Source organism: Achroia grisella, unplaced genomic scaffold, assembly GCF_030625045.1.
Source record: "Achroia grisella isolate CSIRO2021 unplaced genomic scaffold, CSIRO_AGI_Agris_v1 utg782, whole genome shotgun sequence".
NCBI lineage: Eukaryota > Metazoa > Arthropoda > Insecta > Lepidoptera > Pyralidae > Achroia > Achroia grisella.
In genome coordinates, this window is record NW_026713022.1 from 3,669,763 (window position 1) to 3,686,801 (window position 17,039).

The following is a 17,039-nucleotide window of genomic DNA, read 5'->3' on the forward strand; positions in this document are numbered from 1 at the left end:
TGCATCATTCCATTATAAGCCACCAAAAAAAAACTTTATGATTTATTCAGAATTGAACTCACGCCATTTTAGTGTATTTAGCGGTATTAAACCACTGTGCCACGTCGCCCTAAATAGAGAAGAATATAGAAATGAATTGAAAACGAAATAAACAGATCTGTGAATTATTTCGCGAGCTAAAAGGAATGACGGAACGCCATTATATGGAGTACGCGAGCGTTTTAATAAATGGAATTTCGTATTTATCCTTGATTTTTCTTATGAAATTCTATTTTATATATCTCTTATTTATATTAAATGATTGAGTGTCAAAATTTCATTACTACTATTTGTTATGTTATGATTTATATTAGTTAGATATGTATCTTATGAGATATAGATACACCCGCTATCACGTACTTTTTTTTTGAGATAGAAGAATAGCCTGTGTACGAGATCGTTATACAATCCATCATCATTAATTTTTTAGTGTGTTAAGGTAACATTAGACAGACGGAAATACATACGCATTTATAATATAATATTAGTACGATTTACTTATAAATTATAATTAAACAGAATCTAATGACGTTTAAAATGTACATGCAATGTTTCAATTCAGACTACTTGACGATAACAAATTATATGTAACTAGGTACTTTTATAATATATAGTACTTTTTAACTTTTAACAATATATTTTAGTTATTGTATTATATTTTTTAAGCTTTTTAATTTTAGGTTATAGTTGTATAATTAAGTTATGTAAATGATATAATTAGTAAATAACTCAAGTAATTTTATAAACTAGGTACTCGCCCCGACTTCACAGGGATGCACATGTCAAATACCCTATAACAAAAAACAAAATAAATAACAAAAAACTACACTAAAATCCGTTGCGTAGTTTAAAAGTGAACAAACAGCGGGAGCGACTTTATTTTATACTATGTAAACATATATACTTTGTACTTCTTACAAGCACATATAATAGGCAAGATATACCTGTTTGATATCATTATATTTTTCCATCAGTTGCACCTTTTCACAGTGGGCCACCTGCCAAAAATTTTAGGCATAATATATATACAGAAAATAGCGTCGAAAATGCGAGCGCTGATGGAAAAAATTAAAATATGACGGGACGAGAGAACGTATAACAAATATAAACTGCAGACACGTGAGGTAAGGTACCAGCATATATATATACATATATATAACTCTCGTGTCACACTGCTAATTGCCATATATTTCCGAAACGGTCTGACCGATTTTGACGAAATTTTATATGTATTCTAGCTTTTGTGGTCGAAGTCCTGTTAAACTAAACTTGACATGAATCCAACTTGACCGGAACCGAATCTAACCTACGACGTATCTCGAAATACTTCGATCAATTCACGGTGTTTCAATCATCAGACGATCAGAAATATAATATTATTTTTTTAAGTTTTTTTATATCGGCTAGATTTGAATTTAAACTCACGACCTTTATAATCTAAGTCGGAGTAATAAACCACTAGGCCCCTATGAGAAAATGTGACGCTGTGTGATAATAATGTATTAAAAAGAAAGTGCACGCATGTGAGGTACGAGTATGTATAATATTTGCTGAAAATAACGAGTTTCAGCACGTGTGTACTCTCTCTACATATAATATTACTTTCGCAAATGAGGACTTATACCTCGCACAGAAAGTAGTAGATTTTTTTCTACAAAAATATAACGCAATTTTACTCAAATCATCTTCTTTAACATTTTATGTTTATTACTTCACTTATTTTACCTATTTACCTTTTTGTGTGTATATTTTATAAATCAATCCGTTTGCCGTATTTACAAATAGTATCAGAGTTCCTTATTTATACGCTGTTTTCTGTATATAATATAATAATTTTTCATCAATGAAAATTTTCTTAAAATTGTCGGTAATTTTTTGTATATGCAATATTTTCTCCATAAAGGTTCGCAATTATGACGCTCATGTATGTGCATATAATATTATTTCAATACTGTTATTTTTTTGTCAATATATTTTATTATATTTATATAATTAGCTACTCCCTCCGGCTTTGCCCGGGTGTACATATAAACCTTCCTCTTGAAATACTCTATTAAAAAAACCGCTTCAAAATCCGTTGCGTAGTTTTAAAGATTTCAGCATACAGAGACTTTATTTCATACTATGTAATGATGCTAGCTACCAGCCCCGGGTTCACATGGATGCACATGTATTATACATATAAACCTTTCTCTTGAATTACTCTAACTACTGCTAAAAACTGCATTAAAATCCGTTGCACTGTTTAAAAGATCTAAACGAACAGACATCGGAAGCGACTTTATTTTATACTATGTAAATATTTTATAATAATGTATATACATTATTATAAAATATTGCTCACTCTGTATATGTTTAAGTTTAGAACTGTATTTAAAAGTGCAATAAAGAATATATATTATCACATAGCGTCACATTTTGTCGTAGTGTCTTAGTGGTTACTACTTCGACTTAAATTATAAAGGTCGTGTGTTCGAATCTAAGCGAAGCAAAAAAAAATGTGTATCAGTTTATATTTCTGATCGCCTGGTGATTAAGACATCGTGAACAAACTGAAGTATTTCGATAGACACCGTGGGTAGTAGATTCGGTTCAATCTAAGTTGGATTCAAGTCAAGTTTATGTTCAACAATACTACCACTACAGAACAGTGAAGTAATCACAAAAATAGCAAAACCTCGCAAAAGCTAATGGAAAATGTATAAAAAGATGACTCGACAGATAATATCTAACAAAATAAACTCCACGCACGTGTGATACCAGCATGTGTATAATATTTGTTGTATATAATGAGTTTCAGAGCATGTGTACTCTATTTATTACTTTCGCAAATGATAACTTATAGCTCGCACAGTAAGAAATGGCGAATATATGATTTTTTTTTATAAAAAACTAGCGTCTCTAGTCGTCACGTCTCGACTTTGTATGAATTGAATACAAATCTTTGAATTTTTCGGCATATTCTATACTTTAACACATGTATTATATATATAAACCTTCCTTTTAAATCACGCTATTTATTGCTGGAAGCTGCATTAAAATCTGTTCCGCAATTTAAAAGATATACCTAAGCGAACATACATGGGCGGTAGCTTTGTTTTATAGTATGTAAAGATAATTTCTTTATTTTAAACTTGAATACACAAATCTATACATATAAATAATATTGAAGTGTCTGTTTGTAATATTGAAATAACTATTTTTTACTACATGCATATAAATACGGTGCAAAATAACATTTTTTACAATTTTTGTCTGTCTGTTTGTCTGTTTGTTCCGGTTAATCTCTGAAATGGCAGGACCGATTTTGACGGGACTTTTTTTGACAGGTAGGTGATATGTAGTAACTTAGGCTACTTTTATTTTAGAAAAAATGGGTTATTTTATAAAGATAAAGTTAAAAACCACACGGACGAAGTCCCGGGAACAGCTAGTACAATGTATAAATGTGCATATAACAAACTTAACTAAGGGCGTTCTCTACCAGTCAACCATAAGGCAAACTGAGAAGTTAGTAACCGGCGCGGTACTAACTAGTAGTAGTTTAGAAACTATATTTAGAAACATTCTATCGTGTTAACTGATCATCTAATTTATAAAAATATTATTAACGGCCTCGGTTGTCTAACAGTTTAACGTCGCTTCACTTCCGATTATCACTGGTTCGATTCCTCACATGATACAAATATTTGTATTCGTGAGTATTTGTTATTCTATCAGTATATTTTCTACGTATATGGAATGGCCAAATAACAATTTTGACGTATGTCTGCAAACTTCCATTTATTTCTTCGTCTCTATTCCATTGCTTTTTGTTCTATTGAGACGAGAATATTTGTTTAATGCTGAACGGGATATTCAGTTGCCGTGTTTTACGTTTTAAAACTTATTTTTTTATTCAGTATAATTTTTAATTATTAAACAATTTATTCGCATAAAAATGTGAAAAGATAGAATGGCAGTCTATTTTAGGTCAATAGCTTTCATTAGCGGTTGAAAACTGTCGAGTTTTATCTAGGCCAACGTGAGTAGGCTTGATGCTGATGTTAGAATTCAACAGAATAAAACGTCGTCTTATGCAGAAAAGTATCGTACTTATGACGACCGCGGTGGTCTAGCGGTTTAGTATACCGCTTTACTACCGATGGTCGCGGGTTCAATTCCTCGAACGGTGCAATTGAAACATTTGTATTCATGAGTATGATTGTCCGAGTGTTTTCTATGTATATTATGTCTGTATTTACAAAAAAATATCTAAATATTTATATCAGCCGTGTAGTAAGCCTACTCATAACACAAGCTCTGCTTACCATGGGACTAGATGGCGCTGTGTTAATTGTCCAAGGTTATTTATCTAACTTAACATTTATAAAAACATAAAATTAAAAAAAAAATCGCAAAACCAGAGCACTGAGTTTCATATCACCCACGCACGATACGGTTTGGCACTCATCAGGACGGTTGTTAGTTTTGTTAATGGTAATGGAAAGTTCCTTGTGCTAATGGTATCTGCTGGCAGAGCACCAGTGAAAGATGAAAAGATGAGACTGAAAACCAGTGCATCGATTTAAATTTTCCTAGAATTGACCACGATGGTTCCAGAATAACCGTGTACATAAGAGACGAATTTCTCAGCATTTCTTGCATTCACTGTACGGGAGCCGGGACTATAGTAACTATAGTAACAGAGAGGAAATCTCCGAGCAATTCCCGGGACTTGTGATCCAGGTGTAGGTATGAGGCCTCTTTTTGAAATACGTCAACACTCATCTTCACCGTTTATGTTTCTCTCTCTCTATCCAGCCGAATTTGGTATACATCTTACATCCACTTCAACTGCATATATATTATGATTTTTAGTTACCTACAACTTTTAATTATGATTTTACTATGTTGGAGTAGTTGTGTGTATATATATGTACATATGTGTACATGTCAACTGCCAACTTAATTTAATATATGCGAACATTAACAGTTCTTTGCTATATATGTATATAATACGCATCTTATTTTTTGTTATTGAGGTTTTGTTCGGACATATTGTTGTGTCTATTGTTTATTCGAGTTGGATAATCGGTAAGTCTATAAATAAACAATTCAGTCTTTAGCCCCGGTCGAAGTTCATCTCAAGGAGTTACTGAGATATGAGGTGACACGTGTCACTTTCACCTGACATTCGAATTTGGAATGTCTACGAAAAGATATACAATTACTATTTACATATAATGTAATTTACAATGAACCAATATATTCACTTTATTCTAATATTACACGCTGTTTATTCATTTAGGGTCTTCTTTTTCTACGTAATAAACATGACTTTATACAGCACCCTCTAGTGATTAAAATTTTACCTATCGTACTGGTTCAAACGAGCCATTTCTGTTATGTATTTCTTATACATGAAAAACGGGCATAAGGCTTTGGATTTATTTTATTTAAAGATACATACGGTTTTACTATTTAAGATTTTATGTTCCGTAGAAACATAATTCCGTTTCGTCAAGTCAATGATGAATAGATTCTTTATAAGTAAGCCCTAGATCCTAGATCTTATTTCTACCAGATGAAGTAAGATCAAGCGCAAACCCAATAATAATAAAAAAAAATATCTATGTATGTGTCTTTAAAAAAACACTGCTAAAATGGCATGCCTTATAAAATTTCGCGTTTAGTATACTTTATTAATATAATTAAACGGATTTAAGCACGAATAATTTTATGGTAAATAAAGGTATTTACCTCTCTCGAAGTTTCAACTAGGTTGTACTGGCCGTGGTCTATTCAGCTCATGACCATTGTTCATGATAAGACCCCTTCCCTTTATCCCATTATTTGGGCTGCGCGCTGCATGTCATCCTCTTCCGCTGATCCTTATCGGCCGTCATATCTGAGTATACTCCTCATACTCATTCATATCATTTAACTATTTATTTTATTTATTTATACTCTTTATTGCACCAATTACAGAACAAAATAAAAAAAAAACAATTAAAATATAAAATATACATTGATACAAAAGGCGGTCTTATCGCTAAGCAATCTCTTCCAGACTACCTTTAGGTGGATAGAGAAATAAAAATAAGAACAGGGTAGGTGGCGCACGTAATAAATAAAAATAAATGTATATGACTCAAATATACATAAATATAAATATATATACATATTAATACATTTCTACATACACATACATATACTTAATAGTGCACATACATTTGGAAAGAATGAAGGAAGATTAGTTATGAGAATACTAAGAAATTAATTAAAGGGAAAGAAAATGAGATTTGACAGTGGCTTTAAAGCTGGCAAGTGATTGAATGCTCCATGAATGAATAATTTAACTATATTAATAATTAAATAATTATGCCTTATTGATATTACAAGTCGTTACATTTTCTTCTCTCCACAGACAAAGCAAAGGAATTCGAAAGGGTTGTCTTAAAATACAAATGGGTTGAAACAAATGTCAAACCCGAGCCATTCAAACTCACAATTAGTATTTCCAGTTCCCGTTAACAGTTCCCGAGTCGACCGCGAAATTAACCTTAAATATTTAGCGTCCAATATAATTTTAGTTAGTATGGAAAGTTTAAATGAAATCCAGTATTTTAATCTTCTTTATTATTAAGTTAAAGTCATGGGCTTTATATGAGACATTTTTTTGCAACTTATGTACGTCATAAGTTTTTATCACTAAACCTATGGCCTCTAGTGTAGTTGTTAAACAGAAAGCGTAGCTTCCAATGGTTGGGAATTCGATTCCTGGCACGATATAAACATTTGTATTCGTAAGTATGAGTGTTTGATCAGGGTATTTACTATATATAATATGTATATACATATTTATGTATTCATAAATGAATATATTTATATCTAATTATAACCCATGCTCTGCTTAGCATGTAAGCAAATATGTAACTGATATATGTGCATAGAAGATATACGAATTTCCTTATGAAAATCTATGGAGGAGATAATGAAAATTCAGTGCTAACATTTTTATATATTTTTTAGTTAGTTATACTCTAATACCTTTTATTTCGCCGCTAATAGTCTAGGATTTGATCACATGAAATTGTTACTGCACAGCAGACAGACATACTTATCATTTCTTTTAACATACATAATGTTACTTACATGTATAAAAAACATAGATGTTTCCATAACAGTTTTCATCGATTAAAGCTATCAGTCTAGGGACAAATGAAAACTTAATATTATTATATAATTTAACATCGTCATATTCGATTTCACGACCTTTGAGATCAAGTCGCGTATAAGTCGGGGTATTACAGCACTAAGCCACTGTTAGTGCATTTGAAAGACATGTTATATTTAATTAATAAGTTCTATTAACTTTGCATAGAAGATTCAACTTAACATCTTGTTGCTAATACCACGCAAGTTATATGCTTAACTATATTGTACTTAACTTTAAGTCCCCCAACAAGCAGTGGACAGAGCCATGCTCGAAGTTTCTAAAGGAAGTTTCCTTGTGTGATAGTATTACTATTATATTAATAACAAGCTGTTACTCGCGACTTCGTCCGCAAGTTAATTCAACGTTATTTTATTAAATCAAATGAAATGTCTAAAATAAAAGTAGCTTAATTGACTCCATATAACATTAGCTATCAGCGAGTGAAGGTCTCGTAAAAATCGCTCCAACCGTTTTTAGAGAAAATTTTTGATACATGTACCGTAACTAAACTAAACTGTACTGAATATATATTATTTATTTATTAGTTACATATTATAGTATTATATATAGTATATATGTTAGACGTACAATGAGAGTCACTGGCAGTTTTTATATTCATTTATCCATATTTACAATATAATGTTCTTTATATACATTTTGTTTTATATCACTTCTGTCAACGCGCTCTGCTATAATAAACGTCTACAAGCATCTCTCTATTTTCATAAATTTTTTACTATATATAGGTAGTGAAAAGCTGTTAATTTGAAATTACAGACATACACTTCAATTTTATTTATTTGTATATATTGGAGGTCATTGGACTGGATTGGATTGTCGTTGGAGGTTTAAATAATTTTCGCTTTTTAATTTCCTATCCCTTCCTATACCTCGATGTTCCGCAATAGATAATCATAATGATTTTTTTTAATGAAATATAATTGTTTGTGATTAAAGTTTTAATAAAATAAATCCTGTCAAATGATTCCATAAATTCTGTATCGTTTATTTTCTGTTCTATATGCTATAATAAAAGAATCATTACATAGTATAAAATAAAGTCGCTGTCGCTGTCTGTCCGTCCCTATGTCTGCTTAAATCTTTAAAACTACGCAATGGATTTTGGAGCGGTTTTTTAATAGATAGAGTACTTCAAGAGGAACGTTTCTATGTATAATACATGTACACCCGTGCGAACCCGGGGCGAGTAGCTAGTAACCTATAATAAACTGACTAAACATTTCCTAACAGCTAGGTACTCCATTATTTTTAATGAAGAGGATATGTAGAGTAGAATATAAATAAAATAAATAAATAAGTACATAAGCATAATCTAAATTATGGCCAGTAATAATAATAATAATCACAAATTCTAAAAATAAACTTTATTTTATATATTTTTATGCATAAATTCCTATTACGCCATTACAAGGGAAGCGAGACCAAAGATTTCTACGATTTTAATTTTTTTATACGACTTCAGTTGCTTCAAATAGAAATTTATATATAAATTTCTCTTAGCTGTAATTAGCTGTTGATTTTTTTCATCTTATTATAGCTGTATTTATAGAGATGGTATTTTTACTGACTTCGAATTTAGTTGTAAACTAACTTGTTTCGGTTGAACGAAAAGATGTGGCAGTAATATTATAAATGAGGCATGATACCTTAGTACCTCCGGAGTACGATGACGTGATGGGGATGCGATGTGGTAACTACGTTCGCTTCATCTCATCTGAATGAAATTAGGTATGCAGATAGTCTCGACCCTGAGAAAGGACATAGGCTACTTTTTAATGCGAAAAAGGGGTTTTAAGCGGTTGAAATAAAAGATGCAAAGTTGTATGGAGGTATCATCATTTTTAAAGCTAAAAGCCTGAAACTAATTTTTAGGCTATTGACTGAGTCGTATGGAATTAAATATTTTTTCATTATTTGGTCAAGGTCACTACTTTACACGGACGAAATCACGGGTACAGCTAGTGGTGTATAAATATATAAATTTCTCCGTGTGTAACGGACCTTGTAATTTTCGTAATGGCATAATATCTTGAACGGCCCCCAGTTAAATGTAGTACGTACAAGAATCTCCACTTAACTCATAAAAACGTCGAGGGTTTTATTAGTTTTTTTTGTTACGCACATAAATACGTATAATATCATTAAACTTTTTTTGTGTAAGATGATGGAATGGTGATGTTTCTTAGGCTGATGACGCGGCACCAAAAAGAAAATTAAAGGATGATAATGATTTCAAGTCCTTTAGCCAATTTCCCATTTAACCACATATCTCTGGGAAATCGTGATCGACCTGATAAGATACTGCTTACAAATAGGCCACCAATCTTCATTACTAACAATCCCCTCCAGCTGTCATTAGAAAGTAAATACTTTTGTGAAACACAAGCTTTCCGGAATATCTTTAGATAATAAATACTTTTGTAAAAATATCTAGTGGCATATTAGAAGAATATATACCATCAAATTGAAAACCTTCTTTTGACTATCGGTTGAATATTCAAACATGAATCTTTTAGTCTTTTTTTTAACATTTCATTTTAATGTTATTTGAGAAAGTAAAAATAATCTTGTTTTCTTCAACACATCTACATATACATACATATATAATTGCGAAATTAATTTAGCTGTATGCCTTACACGTCCAAAAATTAATTTTAATTTATTAATGAGTATATTTACAGAATATTTACTTCGCTGTTATATTCTTGTACAACAACTATCTTTATTTCCATAAATATTCATGTTATAATAGAACATATTATACCTACATACAACTGTAACAATATATATACACTCGTAGTTCCCAAAATATAAACAATTCGCTCAGAGTCAAGTTTTCCTTAAACATATCAGAAACTGTAATGATCGCACCCTGTAAAAACAATCCAAACCCAGCACGTTATTAGACGGGCAACTCCAAACACAATTTAGTTCCGTAAAAAGTGGCTGTTTAACAAAAAAAGTTCCGCAACAATGGCAATTTGTCCCGTTTATTTTTCTCCATGAGGGAGATAACAGGGTGACAAGTTTGTGCAAAACTTACATCTACCTAGCCTGTTGGCGACAACTACCCAACTTCCTGTGATATATTGTATTAATTTTTTGCCCGACTGTCCAACGAGATACTCTATTTCTTGGGAAAAAGAATTATTAATTTTTACATAATATAAATAAATTAAAAGTAAATTAATTGAGATATGTCTAATATATAAACGGTGACTTTTATAATTTGCACATTTACCTACTGACTGCTCTTATAAGAAAAAATATATAAATAAATATTTCATTTTCATTAAAGTTAGACAGAATTACACTTATTTAAGACAAAACTTTAAGCAATAAACAGTAGGTACTACTGACAGACTCAAATATAATAGTTTTCTTAAGTCAGTTTTAAATCTCCATTTAAATAAAATATCAAATAATAATAATAATTCAATTTATAATCACAATTCTAAACACGATAACCGAATTAATAACAAGATAAAACAATAACTAAAACCTATGTATACTTATATACAAACAAATAAATCTACAAAAACGATAAATATCCGCTTGCGAGGCCGGCCATTTGTACGGGAGATAAGTGAACAGCGGACCGATGTAAACATCAAAAGTCCAAATCGAATCCAAAGCCGAACCTCACTCTTTTCTGCCTATCTATTAGAGTGCTTCCAACGAGCCTCAAAACGCGAATTTCATTATGCGGTTCGTAAAATAAAACATCCTTCTGAAAAGTAAATCCGCCGCGACATTGAGAGTCTACGAAAATTTTTAATTCCGAACCATTCTGGTATTTTTTATGTAGCGCCACACCAATCGTTGTCTTTCCACTTCTATTACCTTCATTCAATATCGTCGCTATTCGAAGATCAGGTGTAAATTGCTTAAAAATACACGCTTGGAAACCGGCTCTGCTGATCGTAGACGACAAAGCGAAAGATGGCCTTTCATAACGACCACTAATGGAGAAATCTGGCATAGGAGGGTATGCTAAAGGCTTGAAGCACACTTCAGTGCCCATACTGAACTCGGGAATAATTTTATACATCCACTGCGTTACGACTCTAAGAGTATTCGGGTCAACATCTTTCATTGAACAAGTGATTGAACCGCACGACTTCGGGTTATCTTTTTCCAACACTATTTCAGTCTCGGACGCGATTAAATCTCGGATTTTGGAGGTCAATCGCATTTTGTATGCGCCATTAAGGTCTTCGTAATATGTAGCAGTAGCCGATCCAGCAGCATCCAATAATAATGATTCATTTGTACTTTTTGGTTCCATTTCTTTATTTAACAAATGTGTAAAGCATTTGTATGGTTCCTTGGACTTTCCGTAATTATATTGTTGAATAAGTTTCACTTTATTCATTATTTCCCTCCGAATAATTAGCCTAGCTCCAGTAAAACACATAGGGAAGACACTCTTCGCTTCTGAATGTACTTCGCTCAGCTTTGTCAATTTTGCTTTAATAGGTTCCACATAGATCAACTCTTTCTTTTTCGGGAGAAGTTTCTGTAAACTTGAAACGAAGCTACTGACTTCTTCTTTAATTTTATCTTCATTTAAGTCCATTATGGGTTTATGTTGCTTGTTATTTGATTTATCGGATTACAAGTTAGACGTCATTGACCTGCCTGATTGTATTTTTAACTGGCACGGAGTGTCAGCCGGCCAGTCACACAATGCAAGGAGTCTTTCTATTTTTAACATAATTATAATCTACGCGGTGGTTAACCTATTTTAATTGATTACTTATTCTATTATCATTATTAATGTGAATGCTTGTTAATTAACCACTATTAAATAAAATTAAAAAGAAACAGAATACAATCTATACCTAATATATATTATGGCCTATTTTCACACCAATATTTTTTTATCCACATGGACAGCCAGCTATTAATAGAATAATTAATTACTTCAGGATACCGTAAACAACTTATAGAGATACTTATTATTAAACTCTATAGTTTTATACATATTCCATAATACAAAAAAGTTTATTTTATAACATAGGGGAGAAACAAGCTTGTGACTCACCTGATGATAAGTGATCACCTTCGCTCATGAGCACACTCAACGCCAGGGGAATTGGAAATGCGTTACGTGCCGGCCTTTTAAGCTCTTTTCTTGACGATTTCAATATCGGTTCGCAAATACCACTGCTAGTAACTGCTGAAATGCGCAATTACTATATTTGTTCATAAAATAGTTAAAGAATAAAAATAGATCCACAAAATCGTGAAGATATTACTCACATATTTGTAATGTATGTATATGCGAGTACATTCAAAGTATCTATTTTGAAATAGGTAAATCAGATACAAGATATATCTAATAATAACTCACATACCTTCACGCCATTATGTCCCGAACAATACTAATGTCACACACGTCTTCCAGATACGTAGTATTCATAATTTTGTTCATATGTACGCTACATTAACTTTATAGAATTGGGGTACTTGGGTACTTTTCTCCTTAGGGTTATTTAAGAGGTAGTTGCTTGTGAACGAATTTTAATATTACCTGCGATTTAAAATAACATTTAAATCCAATATTAACAGAAAATCAAAATGCAGTGTGTATCCGAAATAAATAACAGTTAGCTTTCTGCAGCGTTAGCGACTAAAAACTTGTACAGAATTGCAGAGGAAGAAGCTTTTGTCGTTTTGTGATAGAGAATATTCAATTCGTGTATAAATTAATTATGAGTTATCTAGTCATGTATAGGGTCAATGTTATTATATAAAAGACTAACGTGGAAGAGTGGAATTAACAACAATTGTAATATATATTTCCCTAAGTATGTAAAATAATTCAATAGCATTGATTCATAATTTACCAGTCAGGACTAATTAACTTGAATATTCCCCTTTATCCCATGCTTTAATGATAATGAACAATAACAGAAGAAAAAACACAGAAACCATTCACGCCATAATTTGAATTTTAAATGTTTAAATTACGTATTATAAAATATATCTGTATGTACTACACTGAGTTGCAATATCGATTTTGATTTTCTGTTAGGGTATTGTAATAATGCAATAAATAAATAATTGTAGGTACAGTATAAGAAGTTCGTATAAGTATTCGAATATTAAATCTCTTTTTTGAAACAGCTGAAAAGATATATAAAGAAACCTTGGATCTGTAAGGTCTGTAAGTTTGTTTTAAACATTAAATATAAATTACCTTCTATATATACGTGTACTGCCTCTTAAATCTCTCGGATCCCTTTCGGAAATAGATAAAAGGGATCCAACACAAGGTATTGGACACCTGATACAATTTGAGATCACAAGAGTCTAACCCTTTTAACAAATTGCAATAAATGTGGGACGTATGCGAAAGGCGAAAACAATGGTATTGTGGACCAATTTAGCTTGACGCTGATCGACTTAGGTCCGACAAAGTGATTTCCACTTTCGCAAATTCATGGATATTAATTTGCGGTCAGTTTCTATGCGATGTACCGTAACGACTTTAATTGGACTTTTAGGTTGGTCTTTTGTCTGTTATTACATCTTTATCTATACTTCTATATTAATATTATAAAGAGGGGAGAGGGGATGGTTAGTAATGTGGACTGATGATCTTATTTCTAGCCATGTACAATGTCAGGTTGACCTCCACGCGATTCCCCCTGGAAACCATCGTGATAAATTCTCGGTGAATTTGTCAAGATAGCACATCTTGACAAATTCACCGAGAATTTATCACTATCAACTAACTAACCTGACCTCATGCTCATCTTATCATCCTACACTGGTGCCGCCAGCGTAAACCGTTAGCGCAGGCGGGTGCATCATTTGATTATCATAAAAAAAATTAAAGGTAATGTTTGTGACGGGATAATCTCTGGATTTACTAAAATGATTTAGAAAATTCCTTTATCAGTAGAAAGCCACGTTATTTGCGAGTATCATAGGCTATATAATATCACGCTACGGACCAGTAGGAGCCGGGCTGCAATGAAAAATAAAATGTGTCGCAGGTCAAATTGCGGGTCAGGCAGTTATTATACATACAAAATCATTTGACCTATTTAAGGCACCAAGTGGCTTTCTTTCCAAACTAAATGTCGGTTGAAGGGATAGGGCAATGAAATTATAGGTACGGTGGCATAAGATTCTAGTCCACGAGAATAGCAATGCATGAGTGCATATTTATGTAGACGATTTAGTACAAGGACGACTACCTTGGTAATATTTTACGGTATCTTTATTCACTACACTACACTACAAACAAAACACTATTAACACTACTACAAACAAAGTTTTACCTTAACATAAACAGTACCGTTTATAATTTTTCGATACGTTTTTCTATTTTATATTATTCTAATGTCTTCAAGTACTTACAAAGATAGAGAGAGAAACTCCAATCGTATTAAATCCGGCTTTTGCTCTTGTTGAACGGATTTGAAGGAAATTTGATACAAAGATTTCTTTATTTCAAGCGAGTAAGTCCCCGTATTACGGGTTTAGAGCATTTGACGGCGTCGGTGGTCTAGAGGTTTAGCACACAGCTTTACATCCGATGGTAGCGAGTTATATTTCTCGCACGGTACAGACATTAAATTCATGATATGATTGTATGTGTTGGTTTGTTGTTCTATGTATATATCACAAACATTATGGTATGGATTTACAAAAACATATCTAAATATATCTATTAGTTACCTACAACACAAGGTCTGCTTAGCTTGGGACTAGATGTCGCTGTGTGAATTGTACAAAGATCATATTATTATTGTTGAAATTACTGCCCTCATAAGGCAACCATCGCATATATTCATGAAAACAAACATACAAAACAAACTGATTGGTGGCTGAAATAAGTAATACATAAATTCCTATACAAACGACTTTGCTCAAAGTCTACCTCAGTAATCTTTCAATGAAGTAAAAATGAGATTGTTTGTGATAAAAAATAATTATTTATTTTTATCTCATTTGATTATTTTTTTATTTTATTACGTCATTTGTTTCTAGTTCGGTTCGGTTACTTTAACAGCCGTCATTGGCCAACCACATTTATTTCAGAAAGGTTGTGTGACAGATGGTGCTGGCTATTTGTAGAGCATAGTACAGTGGTGCCCCCAATCAACTTTCTAATCCAATCAACATATAATTTCGTAAATAAAACAATATTTACAAAAAATAAGGACAATTTTATTACAATTTCTTCAACCATATAATACGGACAGCAAATTATGCCACAGTCACAGCTATAAATTCAGAATTTCTTATTAAATGCTACGTAAAGCGGCCTTCGAATTTATGGCAAACGAAATGGTAGTTTAAAGAAGTACAAGGGTTCAACTGTACCGTAATAAAATATAACGAGTTGTGAACAATCGTTTTAGATTCGGAAGCGAAATGACTGCAGTAATCGCTTTTATAACGATAGTTACGTCAGTTTAAAAAAATCTTTTAATGTAGCTAGGTTTCACATTAATCTTACTAATGTTGTAAACTAGTTACTCGCCCCGGCTTTGCCCGGGTGTACATGTATTATACATATAAACCATTCTCTTGAATCACTCTATCTATTAAAGAAAACGCTTCAAAATCCGTTGCGTAGTTTTAAAGATTTAAGCATACATAGCGATAGACAGACAGCGACAGTGACTTTGTTTTATAGTATGTAGTGATGCGAAACTTTGTGAGTATAGATTTTATGATCTTGCTATATAATATTGTCTGCAATATACTCATCATAATGTAACAAATATTAAAAACGCGAACCTTTATGTGTAAGGTTGATGGAGAGATCTTTGTTACTGTTTCACGCAAAAACTACTGAACGAATTTTAATGAAACTTTACAATAATATAGCTCATATATCAAAATAATAATAATAATAATCTGAGGACAATTCACACAGCGCCATCTAGACCCAAGTTAAGCTAACTAAAGCTTGTGTTATGGGTACTAGATAACTGATATAAAAACATAGATTTTTTTTCGTAAATATACATATTATACATAGAAAACACCCAGACCGATACAAACAATCATACTCATGAATACAAATGTTTGCACCGTGCGAGAAATCGAACCCGCGACCATCGGAAGTAAAGCGGTGTGCTAAACCACTAGACCACCGAAGTCGTCAGCATGTATGTCAACTTACTCATCTGGAATGGCAACGTATAAATGGTATCACAAAATCTAGCTATTCATGTTACTGTTTACCATCATGTGGGTCGTAATGTTATTTGACATTCAAAATACATAAAAAGGACGCACAAGAATAAAAAAAAATACTTTTTGAATAATTAAAAGTGCGTATATTCAATTTATAAGAATAATGATTAATTCTATGATTCAGGCCAAATTATTGTGGCTTAGGTGAGACTACTATTTAATTGAAGAACGCGAAATGAAGACGTGTTTTTTAATGAAAATGTTTTCCTACATATAACAAATGAGCTGCGACTTTTAGTACGAAACCAACTCTTAGTTGAAGAAAGGCGAAAGCAAGATGGATTCACAATGAAAAAGCTTTTTCACATTATTCAGAGGACAATGCTGTCCTTCGTAGAAAAATCCCTTTTCGTAACACCTAACTCCAGACCATATTTATATATAGTCTCGCTAAAATAATTGTATTTTATGTACGTATAAGTAGTCTTTTTGTAATGTATTCTTTCACACTATATATAGATATTAAATAAATCTTTATATTATACCATGACAGAAAATCTTTGAAGAATTGATACAACTTATAATTTCATATTATATTCAACGAAAAAACTGA

The 17,039-nt window shown here is 32.0% G+C and overlaps 2 protein-coding genes across 3 annotated transcripts in view; one reads left to right on the forward strand and one right to left on the reverse strand.

Annotated features, from left to right (window-relative positions):
• Positions 1-17,039, forward strand: part of LOC131851412 (uncharacterized) — a 169,057-nt gene that overhangs the window by 76,768 nt on the left and 75,250 nt on the right. The window lies entirely within an intron of this gene.
• LOC131851409 (mitochondrial import receptor subunit TOM40 homolog) lies at positions 10,715-11,902 on the reverse strand. Its single transcript, XM_059201913.1, has one exon. It carries the CDS (start codon positions 11,838-11,840, stop codon positions 10,872-10,874), a length of 969 nt encoding a protein of 322 aa, XP_059057896.1. The 5' UTR covers positions 11,841-11,902; the 3' UTR covers positions 10,715-10,871.